Raw genomic sequence first — 17,359 nt, forward strand, 5'->3', positions numbered from 1 at the left:
TTTGTCACTAGAATAAAATTATAATTAATGCTATTTTTGACAGTTTAGGCTGTATTGCCTCAGGAAATCAAAGACCCATCTGCCATTTATGAAGCAAACCACATAAACAGTTTAAGTACAGGCAATTGAGTTTGGCAACACTATTTGTTTTTGCCACCCATATTAAATAGCAAATACATTGAGTTATGAGGGGTTCCCCACAATCAATTTTTATGACAAGCGATTAAAAATGGTATGTATCATGGTACAATAGAAGGTTGCAACGCGAACGTACCTTTTAGTTGCGCTTTCTTTCCAAATATCAGAAAAGAAGGATGCAAGAGGAACAATTTCGTCAATAAAAATAAATAATGAAACGTAAAGTAAAGTTAGTTATGGATGAATTTGATCATAGGAGAACAGCAGGAGAGATATTGATAAAAATGGTTAGATTAATCAATAAAGAGAATTATAATTCATTACAGACATTTTTTGCGTCCTCTATTGTACAGGCGTTTCCTACCAATTAACCATTGCTTATTGAACCATGCCTGTAAATTACTTTTAAAGTCCTGCATTAAAATCTAATTGGGATTTAAGCAATGAAATAATAAGAATTTCCAGTAAAACCTTCAGCATCAAAGTTTTATCACTCTCATTCACATAATTCTTTTTTTTTTTTTTTACCCCTTCCAACCAATGAATGATGTGTTTCGTTTGCAACCAGCCCCATATAAAGCTCATGAATGGGAGGGAAGGGAGGAGGCGAGAAAAATAATACGTGCTTTACAAGACCACAGGACTACTAGCTGTTTTGAAATAAGGGACAAACATATTAAGGGAATTTGTCCTGGAGAGACAAGCCTTTACACAAGACCTTGTGCTTTATTAGCATCATTCCGTAGTTAGCTTGTTAATTAAAAAATCATTCTCAGTATCCAGACCCAGCAGGATCTGAGACAGAATAGTTTCTCCCAGGTGCTATAGAGAGCAAGTGATGCAGTCATATTGAAGAATCAAAGGTCTCTGTGAACCAGAGTTAATTTGAATTCTTCCTCCCTTGTTCTGTTTTTTATTCATTTTTAAAAGCGGTATAGGATTCTGAAGCTTAATGGCTTCGCCTTCCCACAGTCGGACAATAAAAAGAGGGGTGGAAACAAAGCAGAGCAGAGGTATCTCCTCCTACTCGATTTATTCCGTGATTCACTCAGTAACAGTGTCCTAGTGGGCAGGAACGTCAGATTTTTAATGCAGATTTAAGACACATTCAAGTGTGAAGTAGAAAAGGGGGTCTCCAGTAGGGTCCCCAGGGGCCACAGGAGGTGTTTAATGGCACGCAATGACCCAAACGGCCGGGCTTGTTATGGTCTCTCCACTGGAGCTCCGGGCTTTCACAGAACCAGCATTGTTGGCACGGCACTGCAGACACTCCACACAAAACACAGAGGTGACAGGGCTGTTCCCCCAGTGTGCTTCATGTACTGAATGAAATCACTATAATGAAATCAAGCAAAGGCACTCACAAATTTTCAAAACCCTTTCTAAGTAGACTTTCAAATGAATGCATTTGCACGTTTTATTTACTTAGAAAATGAATGCTTATTCGATCAAGAAGGAAAAATTATCTTATCTGTTTTTTAGACTGCATAATTCAACAATCAGTTTTCCTTTCCCTCATTTCCATGCGGAATCTTTTGTAAAAAAAAAAAAATATATATATATAGATTTTTTTATTTTTATGGTACTAGATGAGTAACATGAGCTCTTATGCTTGCATTCTCATAACATGTCAACTTTGTTGTCATCACCAAGACATAAATGGCTGTTGGACTCATATTTTATGGTTGCAGATTACTGTATGTAAACAACAAAGGTTTTATGGTATATTGAATGCAACACTGAACTATTAAATTACTTTAGAAAGTAAATAAGAACAAAGATGTTTTATTGTTATGATGAATGCTTGGTGGAATGACCCTTTTGGTGTGTAACATCAAAGTAACTTTATATTTGGGTCATTCAACGCAAAATAAATACATAAAAATGCCTTGATGAAAAATGCCTTGATTATTTTTCATCAAGCTTTTACAAAATGCATGACAGCAGCAGTCTGGTTTTATAAAATAAAAAAGAATAAACTTTAAAACTAATTTTGAATAAATAAAAAAAGCTTATTTGAGGGAATGTTGTGAAAAGAAAAAAGCATTTCCATAAACAAAACAAAAAAAAAAACCTGTGAATGTGCATGTTTTCTGGATTGTCCTCTTGTTGGCCTCCCGCTGGATCGGGTGTAATGTAGCAGCAGCTCCCGTTGGCTGGTGGGCGGATACGTCAGCACCTCACTCCGCTTATGCCTGCTCCCGTGGATTGTGGCGGTCAGAAGAAATAAGTGATGTATCACAGGTTATCCACGAGACTGATAGAACTTCTGAAACCACTTCCTCTCTGCACTGCATTAAAAGGCGAGAAAAGCTTCTATCCAAACCGCATCATTGGAAAACGTCATTCTGTCATACTGGAATCCTTTAGTAGCCTATGTTTTAATATGTGCTAGCGCGTTTTCCCCCCTTCATCTACACGGAATTCAATCGTCTGGAAACTTTTTTCTTTCTTTGCAACATGACTTTTAAATGTGTCTTTTTGACGCACCTGTTACTGCTTTGGGTTGGATCCGAACCTGGCGCATCTGAAGGTGTTTGGAGAAGCGCGCGCGACAGCACGACGGACGCGCTCGATGCCACAGACGCGCTCTCGCAGCATATGTTTAAACTGTATGAGAAGTGCAACATTGAACCTAACCGACTCAAAGAGGGAAATACAGTAAGAAGTTTTAAAGCAAAACCTGGTAAGTAGCCTATGGAAAAAAACGAAATGTATGATGCAAACACCATTCTGCCACTATATGACGTGTAAAAGCAAACATGGTAGGCCTATTTATATATTTTTTTAAATCAGCAATTATTACGATTCCCTTAATTGTATATCTTCTAAATGGCTTTATTTATGTTTGCATAAAAATGACAAGAATTACGCTACTTAATGACTTTCTAATGACAATCATTTCTGTCAGTAGGCTAGTTTTCGCTGTGTTGAGGTTTGTCTCGTGCAATGCAAATGTCTTGTTACACCCCTAGCACATTTGTATATTTGTACTACCTAAATGTAGTCAAGTGATAAATAATGACAGGATATGATTTGTAGATGTACCGTGCGATATCAGAAGTGTTGAGGAACCACCTCAGACGATCCGCCACGTTTTGTGAACTCTTCTTGTTAATGAAACGTTGTTTGAAAACAGCTGTTTAAACCGGAACATTAAAATAACATTTGTCACACTCTCACGAAACAATACAGTCTTTTTTCTGCAGTCTGCTAAAGCATTTAATCAGTGCCGATTAAAAGACTGACATTGTTGCAGGTTCTAACTCTTAAGGGAACCTAAATAAACATTTCCATATGTCTGCTCTAGGAGTAACATGTCTCCTCACTTCCTTGTGCTTTCTTCAACCCCATACACAGAACAAAAAGCCTGTTGTTTGAGCCCATATTCATAATTAATATGTAACTCAGCAGTTTCTCTCGTATCTTTGCAGAGAATGTGGAGCAGAGGGCCTCATACTGGCTGAATCTTACTTCCCTTCAGGGGTCCGAGGTGATTCTCACATCTACGTTTCACTTCTTTTTTGACAAACGGCCACGCCAGAGGTCCTGGTTCTGCAAGCGCTTCAAGAACCCCTCTTGTCGCATCCCGAACTTCCAACTGCTCCCCTCTGTCCGTCTTCTTTTCCGGTCTCCCTCCTTCAGCTCAGACCCAGGATCGCTGCTCGGAAACATCACCGTAGTTCCTCACAGACGTGGGACCTGGCAGAGCAAGGATGTGTCTGTCATTATAAAGGAGGCCCAAGATAAGAATCACCTTTTGATCACTGTGGAGTTTGACTATGGAGAGCAGTATCAAAGGTATCATGATCAGCAATCACCTTCCAGTCTTCCATACTTGCTGGTTTATGCTAATGACTTGGCCATTTCAGAGCCCAACAGTGTGGCTGTGAGCCTACAGAGATATGACCCTTTCATTGCAGACCAGCAGCCAACTCAATCTCCAGACTCCTCACTTGACATACGTGTGAAACGGGAACTGGAATCGGACTTCTCTGATCCCATTGAGAACAACGAGCTCCCGGAGGTGGAGTACAACAGCTTCAAACAGCACGATTTGTGGGAAAGTGCTTACTTTGCGCTCAAGCCAAAGCCCTTCAAAAAAGAACATCGGAGGAAAGGCCAGGAGCACGTTGATGGATTCGACAAGTCTCAGGTTCTCCGGTTTGATGAGAAAACCATGAAGAAGGCCCGGAGGAGACAGTGGAAAGAACCTCGCAGCTGTTCCAGGAGGTACCTGAAGGTGGACTTTGCAGACATCGGCTGGAACGAATGGATCTTGTCTCCCAAGTCTTTCGATGCCTTCTACTGCGCAGGAACGTGTGAATTCCCCATTCCAAAGGTCAGAGAACCTCACGGCGAGAATCAGCGTATGCGAATGTGAATAATTTAGACATGTTGAAATATTTAAAAATGACTATGGTTAATACAGCCTCTCTAGCCAGAGATTTTTAAACAAAGAATCCCTTCAGAAAATGTTTCGGTTCCAGCACAACTAAAGCACACCATCTTTATGTGCAATTACAGTCAAATAGTTGTACACTTAATGGGGGTTTTAAGCACATTTTGGACACATTCTCTTTTGAAATGAGCCAGTTTTAAAGTTCCTCTGTTCTGAATAATAGAAGGGTGTTGTAAGACATAATTTCCTTTGCTCCATTAAAGAAAGCAAAACAAAAGTTGCATATCTAAACGCTACCATACCTCATTATCCTCTCTTTTCTGCCCTTTTCAGGTGGTCCGCCCCTCCAACCATGCAACCATCCAGAGCATAGTCAAGGCCGTTGGGATAATTCCAGGTATCCCAGAGCCCTGCTGTGTCCCAGAGAAGATGAAACCACTCAGTGTACTGTTTATGGATGAGAGCAAAAACATCGTATTGAAGATCTACCCCAACATGTCCGTGGAGACGTGCGCTTGTAGATAGACTTGCTGCTCAGAGGGAAAAAAAGACAAATGGGCATTGTTGTGGTTTTGAAACCGAATTTACCTTGAAGAGGCATATTGTCTTTACTTTGCACTTCTTAGAGAGTGCATACATTTTTAAGGACTGCATTTCATATTTTATGAATGCTTATCTACGTTATTTTCATTTCCTCTGTTTATTCATGAGGGATCTGTCGTAAACCTTTTTCATTGAGTAACATGAGCACTTACTCTTAAACTTATTGCTTAAATTGTCGGCTTTTCAGCTCCATGACATAAATGGCTGTTGGAATAATACTTGTAGATTACTGGATATACAATAAGGCATACTGAATATAACATAAACACTTTCTTTTGGCAGAGCTGTTGAAATACATTGGAAAGTAAATTAGAATAAATAATTATTTTGTTATTGAGATGAATGTTGGATGTAGTGGCAGGTTAAGTTAACGTCTTTGTGTATATTAAAAATGTAAGTGTAACTTGATATTTGGGACATTTAAAACCATACATGATGAAGTAGCCTACATGTGAAAATGTGAACTATTTAATCTTTTTCATCAAGCATTTACATCAAACAGTTAGCATGTAAGTAACATGCTCATAGTAAGTAATCTGAACTTATTTTTATATATTCAAAAGTCTGGTCTGTTAGAAAACTAAGAAACAAAATTTTAACAATCACATTTTTATGGGGGGGGGGGGGGGGGGGGGGGGTATTTGGGAATACTTAATCGGTATTCCCAAATGGTGATGTTGCTAATCACTAAGGTCATTGATAGCTAGTGTTGACTAGTTTTTCCTGTGCATTTGTTTTATTTTAAGAGAAGTTACACAATGTTCCTCTTTCCTTATTCAGACATGTTTGACGATCTTGGTGTGGTGCCATATGTAAGGAGTATTTGGGCCAAATGTGTCAGTGTGTATAAACAATTGTTCATTTGGATTCAATATATTATATTTTAGAGAATGTATTTTTGTAAATGTGTGTTTTAAATTATGACAACTAGCCTTATAAGTAGAATAAAATATATGTTAAACCACCAATGTGTATTTTCTGCTGCATAAATGCATTTTTTCTGCATTAAATGTGTTCCTATTCTTTACTAAACTAAGAAAATGAATAAAAGAATAAGAATGTCAACTAGATTTGACATCAGAAACCTGCTTGGTACATTATTTCTTGACCTGGACATCAAAGACATCTCTAACCCACAGTTCCCACCTTCAACCCACTTCAAGAGCATCAGGTCACAAAGTGTAGGAAGTTCTAGCTCTTACTTCAACAGATGATGTCACCCTGCTCAAACTAATTCGATGTTAACCCTTTTAATCCCACTAGCCCATGAATGAAAATGAGAAGTGTGTTCTCAGAGAACAGAACCCAATTACTGTCTTTCCTTTGCATAACAAGGTGCGTTGAATGTCTTCTCTGTGCAGTCAGTGTGTGAAAAGAGACGACACTTGAAGATGTCAGTTGTAAAGAGATGTGAATGTGTTTGCTGCTTTTACTGCTGTTTAGCACTAAAAATATGAATACAAAAACAGTCACAAATGAATATTTTGTGTGTTGAAAAATGTAATTATATATAAAAAATTATTATAATTAATACAAATATTTTGCTGAAAATAAAAACTAATTTAAACTAGTCTCCCAGTCTTACCAGCTTACAAACCCTTCTAAAACCATGTGGCTAAAGAACCTTTGACTAATTTATTAGCATATATATTCGGCAGCAACAAACTAATGAGATGATAAATGTATGGTCTCCAATGTAATCAAAAGTTGTTTTCACCTCTCAGGCTAGTTTTGACAGTGTCAACTTGTTATTGTCTCCCACAGAGAAGAATGTGAGAATGTACTATCCGATGAATCCCCTTTAGAAATGGGGATCACTTTAATATTTAAATCAGTTGTATAAAGGACACCAGATCAGCAAAATGCAGAACCCAGATAGCAAAATTTGTGTGGCCCACCTCTGAGCCTCATCCTTGCTTCAGTTCTGGCCCAGTTCTGGCTGGGTCTTTGGCCCAAAACTGGCCCACACACTGAAAACAGACACTAACAATTTCCTCTGGCCCAGATGTGGCTCACACCCTGTAAAATGACTCTAATTTATTGATATGGCCCAGGTCTGGCCCAGGCACTGTAAGACAGATCTGGCTGAGAGTCGGCTGGTACCCCGGGCCAAATGTGGAAACTGGCATTGAAACACAAATTCAACCATTTACAAAGATTAAGGGTTTTAATTCTAAAATTAACAAATACACTTTAATTTAAACATCTATTAAAAAAGGAACAAATACACTATGATAATAACATTTATTAACAACACACTTTTTAAATCGCAAAATAACAAGTAAATTAAGTTTACTCTATTAAAAGAAAAACATCATTCTCTTTCACACAAATAAACTCTCTTTCACTCTCTTTAATAATAAATAATTCCCTTTTGCAAATGTCAAGTCACCTTTAAATATATAGCAGCTTTACAGGGATAAACTGATCAATGATACAAACAAGTTCAATTTGGCTGTAAAGCTGCTCTAAAAAGAAAATAGTGTCATTGTTCAGCTGAATTCAGTGTTGATTCAGTTCTGTTCAATAACTGTATAAAGTATATCAATTATAAAAAGAGTACATTCAACTATTGAGCAGCTCTGGAGATAACAGTTATGTCATCGTCCAGCTCAGTTCAGTTCTCTCATAATGGTGTCAATGCAGGCAGATCAATAATATTAAGAATGCATTTAGATGTGAATTTGCGAACTTGTACAATAAATATTTGTAACTGTATGCTAAAAATGTACACTCACAGCTCCAATGTGAAAACCTGTTGAATGTTGAGATTTGTACAGATAATAGTCACAAACCTGTATTCTGAAATTGAAGCTGCAGACAAGTAGTCACAAATGTTAAAATGCCATTCACACATTCGCAGTACAGCCTCAATTAGGCATTTGCAACTTCTTTTTACTTTTCTTAAAATGAATCGCTACTTTTTCAAAATGAATCGCTACTTTTTCTAAATTAATCAATACTTTTCCTAAAATGAATCGCTACTTTTTCTAAAATGAATCGCTACTTTTCCTAAAAAGAATCAATACTTTTCTTCAAATGAATCGCTACTTTTTCTAAATGAATCGCTACTTTTCTTAAGAAGAATCAATACTTTTCCTTAAAGTGAATCAATACTTTTCCTAAAATGAATCGCTACTTTTGCTCAAATTAATCGACACTTTTCTAAATGAATCACTACTTTTCTTAAGAAGAATCGATACTTTTCCTTAAAGTGAATCGATACTTTTCCTAAAATAAATCGCTTCTTTTTAATTTAAGAATCGATACTTTCTTAAAATGAATTGATACTTTTCTTAAAATGAATCGATACTTTTCCTAAAATTAATCGCTAATTTATTACTTAAAATTATCTATTTTAAGTAAAACGATAAATCGATACTTTTCATTAAAGTGAATCGATACTTTTCAAAATGAATCGATACTTTTTCTAAATGAATCACTACTTTTCCTCAAAGTGAATCGATAATTTTTCTTAAAGTGAATCAATTAATTTTTTTAAATGAATCGCTACTTTTCATAAAGTGAATCGCTACTTTTCTTAAAATGAATCGATACTTTTTCCAAAAGAATTTCTTCATTTCTTAAAATGAATCGCTAATTTTCTTAAAATGAATCGCTAATTTTCTTAAAATGAATCGCTAATTTTCTTAAAATGAATCGCTAATTTTCTTAAAATGAATCGATACTTTTTCAAAGTGAATCGATACTTTTCTAAAAATGAATCGATACTTTTCCTTAAAGTGAATCAATACCTTTCCTTAAAGTGAATCGATACTTTTATTAAAATGAATCACAACTTTTTCAAAAAGAATTGATTCATTTCTTAAAATGATTTGCTACTTTTCTTCAAATGAATCGCTACTTTTCCTTAAAGTGAATCAATACTTTTCCTTAAAGTGAATCGATACTTTTTCAAAAAGAATCATTCATTTCTTACAATGAACCGCTACTTTTCTTAAAATGAATCGCTAATTTTTCAAAATGAATCTCTACTTTTCCTTAAAGTGAATCGATACTTTTTCAAAATTAATCGATACTTTCCCTAAAATTAATTGATACTTTTCCTAAAAAGAATCTATATTTTTCTTGAAATGAATCGATACTTTTTCAAAAAGAATCAATATTTTTCTTAATATGAATCGCTACCTTTTCAAAATGAATCGCTACTTTTTGTGAATTAATCTATACTTTTCCTTAAAATGAATCGATACCTTTCCTAAAATGAATCGCTACATTTCCTTAAATTAAATTGCTAATTTCCCTAAATAGCATCAATACTTTTCCTTAAAATTAATTGCTACTTTTCCTAAAAAGAATCGATACTTTATTAAAATGAATCGATATCTGCACTTAGAAGTCTGAACCACTATATTGTTTACAGTCATTGAATGTGCAATAAGATGATCCACGCCTTTCATTTCACTATGCTACTACAGGGAGTTTAAAATGGGATGTGGTCAGGTATGAAAATCATTGTGTGTATGTGTAAAAACTTAATCGCTTTTAGGTAGATGGCTATCAGCAGATGTATTTGGAAATGAAAGCAATGTGGCACGTGTCAACTTTTTCACACGTTTCCACAATAGCACAACTTGTGACAAACAGCATGCCTGTGACAGTTTCAACGCGCAGAAGTGATGGGCCTGCCCTGCATCTTTCTAACAGGACTAAATACTCAACAGTTACTGAAAACCAAAGTCAATATTTAGTTTTCCAAATGAGGCCTGATCGATTAATGGCAGCGATGAAAGATGCTCTTTAGAGCGAACAGAGGATTTTCTGTGTATGAAGGAGCGACCGCTGGGCTTCTAATTGCACCAATTCCAGGCCAGTGTATACACATCTTTTCATTCAATATGTCTTCAGAAGTTCTGTATTTACTTTCTTGAATGAGCAGAATGTTTGATTTTCTAGCTAAATGCAGACGGGTGTCCCTTTGAACTTCGCAGTGAGGTCAAAACGTTGACTTTTTGGTGAACTTTCTCAGATTGTTGAGTGTATCCCCTGCCTATAGCCTAATTAAAGGGAGACTTGCAGGGCACTAAAACTAACTTTTTCGGAATTTTTTACATATGGCGAAGATTAACCTGAACACAACGCCATACTCACATTTTCCACATAACAGCTAATTTTGTGAGTGATGTTGAGACCTTCAAGGACTTAATAATTGTTAGACAGGGCACTCTACTGGTCACTCAGTGTTAGTGCATGTGTGTCAAACGAGCGCTTCAATTAGTGTTAACTTTATTTTAAAATAAATGAGCATGTTTATGACATTATAAGGAAAAAAGAGTTTACTTTATGCAGTTCCACCATATTCACAAATCTAGAACAACATAACACATGTGTGAGATATTATTGACTGCTAAATGCAAGGACATTTACCACATATTAGATATTTAGCTATTAACACAAATATAAACTGACTAGTTACTTGCCTAGTCCTAAATACTTGCTTCTTGAAATAAATTTAAAATGACATAATAAATATCAATGTACTGTGTGTGCACACAAAGAAAATGGTACTTTATATACGTTCCATATTTCTAGATGGCTAAAATCAGAGGCGAACACACAGGGAATATGTTCAAAATCTTTAATGAAATACAATGACTGTACTCATCTAAAAATAAAATGAAAATGAAAAAAAGAACAAGACAATATTTAAATAAATACATCCTCCTTGTCGTTGTGCTGATAAAAAATGTTTAAAAAAAAGTAGACATCTGAAAAGAAAATTGTAACATAAAGATTTGGCATTCTGAAGGGATGGATTTTTCAAATATAAAATATCTTTACAAAACAATGTTACTCTAAACTTATAATACTTTAGTCAGCTGTTAGCAAACCTAAAAATACTGGAGCATTTCACTCCGTTTCTCAATAGCATTTACATGTAGCCTACTAATCCTGACATTTGTAAGGCACTATTAGGTTGAAAATGATCAGGCAATTCAACAGTATTAGTCAACTAAATGGCACAGCTATTTAAAGAGAAAGTTATGCAGTATCTAGCCACCTAGTGGCGATGTAGGTCTACCTTGAACTGCACGACCAAAGCTCACACTACATGGCTGAAATGACAATGACAGATGGAGAAAATGACGACGCTTTACTGTTGATAAATGGTTGAAAGGTTCAAGTTTTTACCACGTCTGTAACGTATTGCTATTTGCTACAGCAATATACCTCCTCTGTCCAATAGCAGCCTAACTATAAATGTCCATCATAGAGTATGCACAATTTATGGTCCATCATAGAGTATGCACAATTTATGGTCAATGCATAATAACATATTAAAGTGCGCCAGAGTTTTTCTTCTTAATTATGTGATGTCATGTGACGTGAGAGGTGGTGACGCTCTCGAAAGTACTCGTGACAGATGGGGCAGGTGAGTTTCTCCTCTCTCCTCCGCCTCACCTGAGCCTCTGCGGCGAACTCTTTCTTATGATGGGACCTCATGTGAAACACCAAGTCAGAGGTCATTCTGAATGAGAGGTTGCATTTGGCGCACCAGTTCTGCACTGAAACACCCATTGGAGTGAAAGTAGGGGGAAGAAGTGTCAACGAAGATGTAGACTGCAGCTGGCCACCTATAGCTCTGGTCCAATGCTCGGGTGCGTAATAGAAGGATCCTCCTGTAGCCAGAGGAGCGGACATCACTCCACCTGCATGAGTGCCCGGCAAGTCAGCGTGAAACAGGTGCGAAGCCAGTACATTTCTGTATCCTAGAGAAGGTTTTGATTTGAAAGAGTCTGAGATAGTATCCGAATCGGGTGGTGAAGTGTTCTGAAATTCCGTGATGGTGCGTTTGCTGGGTTCACAGAACGCGCTCTTCTGTTCTGAGTGCGCGCTCTTGGGTACAACGAACGAGAACGCGCTGCAGTCGGATTGTAGGCCTACGTCAGGTCCCAATACACCTCGTGATGACTGTTCAGGGTTTGACTGCTCTGATGGTTTTCTAACCTCGGTAAACGCGCTGTTTTTATTTCTTTTTGACTCACTTGTCGAAAGGTTGTCAGTAGATTCTGACGAATCCTGAAAAGGCGGATAGTCTTTGTTGGCGTTGGCGTGATTAGTGATGTTGGTTCTCTCCAATAAAACTGTTTTTCTGTTCCTGGGGCTTAAGGAAGCCTCTTGTTTTCTTTTTCGAGGTATGGCCATGTCTTCGGAAGAATCGTTCCTTTTGTGCTCCAGATCTCTTGCAATGTTGTGAAAATCTATGACTTTGCGTTGTCGCTTGACTTCTTGTTTCTGTTCGTTGGTTGGTCGGATAATATCTACTTTTTCCTGCGCACATAAAAAACGACAGTGGGCAAGGAAAGGGTTTTCGTTCTTGAAGGCCTGGCCGCATTTCGTACATGTGTAGTCTGCATATGAAGAGAAACAAACGCTGTCAGAGCATGATTATAACAATAAAATAAAATTTTACGTAAACACAGTTGGCAATTTAAATGTGATATTTGTATCCATATTGTTTTCACGCATTTCTGAAAACCTTAATCGATATCTATCTATCTATCTATCTATCTATCTATCTATCTATCTATCTATCTATCTATCTATCTATCTATCTATCTATCTATCTATCTATTTTTAATTATGAATAATAAGTTTCCTTAGTTAAACCATTTGAGCTGAACAAAACGTGCTTGACCTTGTCAAACATTCATAAAGAGTGTATTTCTTGTCACATGAAAACAAAATGGCTTCCTGCATTTTGGTTATAGGACCATTGCTTTGGTGGACACATTTTTTTCCCCCTTAATAATAATAATATTTCACATCTAATACTTAAAGAAATAATGGAATGTTATGCCAAATGTGCTTTTTTTTTCAAGAATGTCTGCATTTTAATGACTTTTTTCTTTTTACATACATTTTTTTGCTTAAAGCCATAAAAAAAAAGAAGTTGAAAGAGGTGTACAAGTTATTTTTGTGTAGAATATATTTGTGTTTGTATTTTTTCCTTAATTTCTTCAGTCAAAAATACAACCATTGACCTTTGAACATTCCATGACATTTTGAAGGTACATTAACTGGTTTAACATGATTTGAGCATTCTTTAATGCATTTATGCCATTAATAATGAAAGATTTTTTTTTTTTTTTTAAAGCTGCTACTCACCATCTGTCAGGGCTTTTGTCTTTATTTCTCCAAACCCCAAAAGATGAGACAACTCCTTGTCGTACCAAACAAGCAGTTCCTCCCCTTGTTTCACATCTCGAATAGTCCGAAAGTGCAGCTGTCCTCCTTTCAAGTAGGCCTCAGTATTCTGTTCTTCTGCGCTCACTGCAGCCTGTACTAACCGTAGCCAAGGAACTACAAATGGAGAGCCTTTCATCGCCTCAGGGTCTACCTGTTGATAGAGTGACATATTTGCCATTAGAGGAAATCTAAAACTGAAAACTTTTTTTTCTTTACAACAAAAGTCACCATTTGACCTTTTGCACAGCGTAGTGTAATACAAATTAAATATCTGGAAAAGTACAAAAGAGCAATTATTGTAAAGTGCAGTCTAAAATAAAACCTTTTGATAATGTAAGTGTGAGTGATTGCTAAATTACTTACCCTAAATACATATGATTTATTCCGTTTGTCAAAGGATTTCAGTGCAATGAATGCTATAGTGTCATAAAAGTTATTATGGAGAACACATGGTCCGAATGATGTTCCGGCTGGTACATCCTGTGTAACTTGTACACTAGTGAAGAAATCCGGGACGTGGTGATGGAGAAATTTGCTGTCATTAGTCCACAAGGCGCGAGGCATAAAACTCTGCTCCATGTTTTATTCCTGAAAATCTGAATAAAAATAATGAGAAGTTAAAAATAGGAAGACATGTAAATAATGTTTTCATGCTTAAATTTAATTAATGGAACAATCTTACAGCCATATATTTTTTATTCTTATTAAATATATTGACATGGGTAGTGATTCATTCAGTTCTGTGACTAATAATGAATTAATCGGTCTGTGTATATTGTGCGAAACTGATTGTTGAATCAGAACTTTACAGTTTTTCTGTTCTTTTTTATTTTGTTTGATTTTTTTTGTTTTTTGTCTTTAGACTGTATAGCCTTTTGACGTTTAAATAATCAGCCGGCTTTTTTGTATAAAATGTAAGATCTTAAAATCATGCAGTAAAATCGCAACTTACCTAAATCACGTTCAGGTTGAGGATGTTCATGAACAGGTGCACAATCCAAGGAGACGCGATTTGAAATGATCCACCGAGAGCTCGCGATCACGACTGTCTCCTGATCCTGACAGTCTCTGGACTGTCTCTCGCGCTGTGCGGTCACGCACTTATCCACGCTGAGGACGCGGAGCTGATGCGCCTCATTTCTCCCCAAACCCCCCAGGTGGCGTTTTGATTGGTGCTCCACCAGCTTTGAAGGCGTGTTAATTAGAAGCGAGGGTAATCAATGACAGAAGTCAGAGACCGTTAGATTGAAGTACCTACCATAAAAGACTGTATGCTCAGTAGCCTTTGTATTCACATTTAAAACGGGTCTCTGAGTTATCAAAATCCAACTGTTAGATTTTGTGATGATTCTCCAATTATGGAAACGTTTCTGTCTCTTCTTGTGGTCCATAATTTTTAACAGTGCTTATTAAATTGATTATATATAAAATATAAATGGTTTCTTATCTGAATATTTTATATCTGAAAAAATATATAGGCTAGTAGGCTACTTTCAAAGATTAATTTACTTTTTTTTTTCTTTTTTTTTACTTTGCGCATTATAATGCTTGAGTGGTTCGAATAACAGCCGAATTAGTGCTGTCAAATCGATTAATCGCGATTACATCTAACATAAAAGTTTGTTTACATAATATGTGTGAGTAAATATATTTTTAGATTTATATATTATATAGGCCTATATGTAACTGTGTGTATGTATGTGAGTGGGAGAAGTCTGGCTTCAACGAAATTTCTTAAATACTATTTTATGTTATGTTTAGTGCTATGTTTAGTGATATATACACATTTTTGTTTAGTGATTATATATATATATATATATATATATATATATATATATATATATATATATATATATATATATATATATATATATATATATATATATATATATATATAATCACTAAACAAAATATAGCACTAAACATAAATGGCAAAATAATTTCGTTGAAGCCTGAAGTCTCCCTCTCCCGGAAAGAGGAAGTTTTATTTGCTGTTGCCTGCTCGCTGTCCGGTCTGTGGTCGCTCCTCCAAACATTTCTCCTTGAGGAGGAGCTTTCTATGTTTTGAAAGCGGACTCAGATGATTGCCGAAAATAACACAGTGACAAGATATTCAATAAATTTCATGGAAAAGAGTAGTTTTCATTTTTTTTTTGCAGGATTAATATGAAAAGCAGTTCTATCCCAGTGCTTTTGGATAGATTCAAGTGATGAAATGGCACGTTCTCTGATTCTTGTGGGTATTTTAGTGATTTTGATGCCTAGTCTTCATACTGGAAAAGCTGAGCCTTATTTTGAGGAGGAGAAGAGGTCTTGTCAAGGTGCTTTCGACTTGTATTTTGTCCTCGACAAGTAAGTGGCCTTTATATTTATGGCATCTTATTCTCTTCTCACCGCGCACTGCTGCGCGACGCCTCTCGACGCCCTCAGACGCGCGTGGACCGCTATTATAACAAAAGTCATTTGTTTAGACAGCCGAATAACTGCTGAATTGATCCAAATGCTTTGATGTCCAAACAAGTTGTTGGTATTTTTACAATTATAGTAATTTGTAGGAATATACAGCTACTAGCAGGAAACGTCCGGTGAGATTTGGAGCTATTCCCAAAGGAGACCATGGCAGGATAAGAGAACAATGACATGAAGTTTGAACAAAATTACAAACCATAAAAACACTGAACCATTCACTGTCTGTGCAAAATTAACGTGCAATGTTGCTTATGGTTTTCCTAATTGTGGATTCCTAAAAAAAATGCTATTGTCAAATGGCTTTAGACGCAGCAGGAGGACAGGACTCTTTGCCTCAGGCGACGCTTTAACAAGCATGATTTTCTCTCACCTGGTGCTGTTCACATGCGCATTTGTGCATCATTATCTCAGGGGCGTCTCACTCATAAAAGGCAAAGAAATATACCTCATCATGATATAAGATCATGCACTATACAAATCTAATACAAATACCCAGTTGTAAAAAGGTATCATATCATGTCAAGATAAATTAAAACTTTATCGTAAGCGAGGAGTATGTGGCAACCTTCTCATACTATAGCACCTTGGAGTGAATACTCAAACAAGCTTAAACATGCTGGAGCATTCTGTATGTCGGTTATAAAACGAACCGTTTTGTGGCCATCAGATTTGAGTCAAATCTGAACTAAAGGCTCAAGAGCAACACTGCATTGTCTGTAGACAATCATTTTGTTCATATAGTGACATGACATCTGTGTGAAATCTGAAGGAATTCCAGTTTGAGTTCAGGTAACAAGAATTTAGATCAATATAAAAACATAGTCAGTTCTTCCAACTATAATCCTTTGTTGCACTGTTTGTAGTGCACATGCATATTAGTTACACTTCACAGTTAGCGCTTCTGTTTGTAAAGTTTTCTGAATGCCTTTAGAGGCCTATGGGATTGCATGCATCATGAAGCTTTTGCCACATTTCCACACTTTTAATCAGCTGAATGGTTTTGGCTGAAGTTTTGGGGCCTTAAATGCCACTCAGTGACCCTACACTAATTGTAAATATCAGGCCATCGGTTCAGAGAGTTTTTGGAAAGAAAACAGCCCCAGTGCTTTTCAGAGAGACAATACCTTTGATTATCAGTGGAACGAGAATTAGTTTTATGTCGCTATATAGGACTCCTTTTAATTTAGGGCTCCTTTTTAATAATAATAATAAAAACAGACTTTGCGAACAGAGCTGATGTTTCTAATATAACAACATTCAGAGTCAGTGGTTTGCTGAAGATTGACCTTAGTTCACAGGAAAAGAGATCAAACCAAGATTAAACTGCATCAAAGGAAACCAGCACAGTCTTTCTAGACTGCTGCATACCACCACTGTGTATTCAATGCAATTATTTATTTCAGTGGCCCTAAACTGTATTTGTACACACTTAAAAAAGGTCTGAATGCCTTTGCATTAGATAACAAAATATCAAATATATGTCACTTTTTAACAGATTTTTAGTGAATGCAGTAGCAGTATATGGAGTTAATTCAG

At 36.3% G+C, this 17,359-nt stretch overlaps 3 protein-coding genes and 1 long non-coding RNA gene across 5 annotated transcripts in view; 2 read left to right on the forward strand and 2 right to left on the reverse strand.

Moving 5' to 3' along the window:
* Nucleotides 1-646: 646 nt before the first annotated feature.
* LOC309486768 lies at nt 647-2,339 on the reverse strand. The gene is made up of 2 exons (XR_014201673.1): nt 2,213-2,339; nt 647-1,473 (listed from the first exon to the last, which is right to left on the reverse strand). It is a non-coding gene; the product is annotated as an uncharacterized lncRNA (long non-coding RNA).
* A 13-nt stretch (nt 2,340-2,352) lies between these two features.
* Nucleotides 2,353-5,765, forward strand: gdf10a (growth differentiation factor 10a). The gene is made up of 3 exons (XM_082154208.1): nt 2,353-2,824; nt 3,573-4,480; nt 4,874-5,765. Exons 1-3 carry the CDS (start codon nt 2,599-2,601, stop codon nt 5,063-5,065), a joined length of 1,326 nt encoding a protein of 441 aa, XP_082010334.1. The 5' UTR covers nt 2,353-2,598; the 3' UTR covers nt 5,066-5,765.
* Nucleotides 5,766-10,741: 4,976 nt separating this feature from the next.
* znf488 (zinc finger protein 488) lies at nt 10,742-14,704 on the reverse strand. Its single transcript, XM_082154910.1, has 4 exons — nt 14,307-14,704; nt 13,718-13,950; nt 13,274-13,505; nt 10,742-12,516 (listed from the first exon to the last, which is right to left on the reverse strand). Exons 2-4 carry the CDS (start codon nt 13,931-13,933, stop codon nt 11,468-11,470), a joined length of 1,497 nt encoding a protein of 498 aa, XP_082011036.1. The 5' UTR covers nt 13,934-13,950; nt 14,307-14,704; the 3' UTR covers nt 10,742-11,467.
* The window catches only part of antxr1d (ANTXR cell adhesion molecule 1d), a 28,867-nt gene continuing 23,216 nt past the window's right edge, over nt 11,709-17,359 (forward strand). The window contains exon 1 of one of the 2 annotated variants that reach the window (XM_082154909.1): nt 11,709-11,848. Coding sequence is in view for 1 of the 2 variants with exons in the window: in XM_082154908.1 (XP_082011034.1) it covers nt 15,570-15,706 (137 nt within the window). In the remaining variant the exon portion in view is untranslated. Of the gene's footprint in view, nt 11,849-15,346; nt 15,707-17,359 lie in introns of those variants that run through there. The other variant, XM_082154908.1, reaches the window with a different exon arrangement.

The sequence above is a fragment of the Leuciscus leuciscus genome (assembly GCF_965113295.1).
Source record: "Leuciscus leuciscus genome assembly, chromosome: 22".
Lineage (NCBI taxonomy): Eukaryota > Metazoa > Chordata > Actinopteri > Cypriniformes > Leuciscidae > Leuciscus > Leuciscus leuciscus.

Bases quoted from the DNA above. Each gene is read 5' to 3' on its own strand.
- znf488 (XM_082154910.1), bottom strand. From the start codon at position 13,933: ATGGAGCAGAGTTTTATGCCTCGCGCCTTGTGGACTAATGACAGCAAA. The intron at 13,506-13,717 runs GTAAGTAATTTA...CTCTATCAACAG, and splicing joins ATAAATCATATGTATTTAGG to GTAGACCCTGAGGCGATGAA. The intron at 12,517-13,273 runs GTGAGTAGCAGC...CTTCATATGCAG, and splicing joins GACAAAAGCCCTGACAGATG to ACTACACATGTACGAAATGC.
- gdf10a (XM_082154208.1), top strand. From the start codon at position 2,599: ATGACTTTTAAATGTGTCTTTTTGACGCACCTGTTACTGCTTTGGGTT. The intron at 2,825-3,572 runs GTAAGTAGCCTA...GTATCTTTGCAG, and splicing joins AAGTTTTAAAGCAAAACCTG to AGAATGTGGAGCAGAGGGCC. The intron at 4,481-4,873 runs GTCAGAGAACCT...TGCCCTTTTCAG, and splicing joins GTGAATTCCCCATTCCAAAG to GTGGTCCGCCCCTCCAACCA.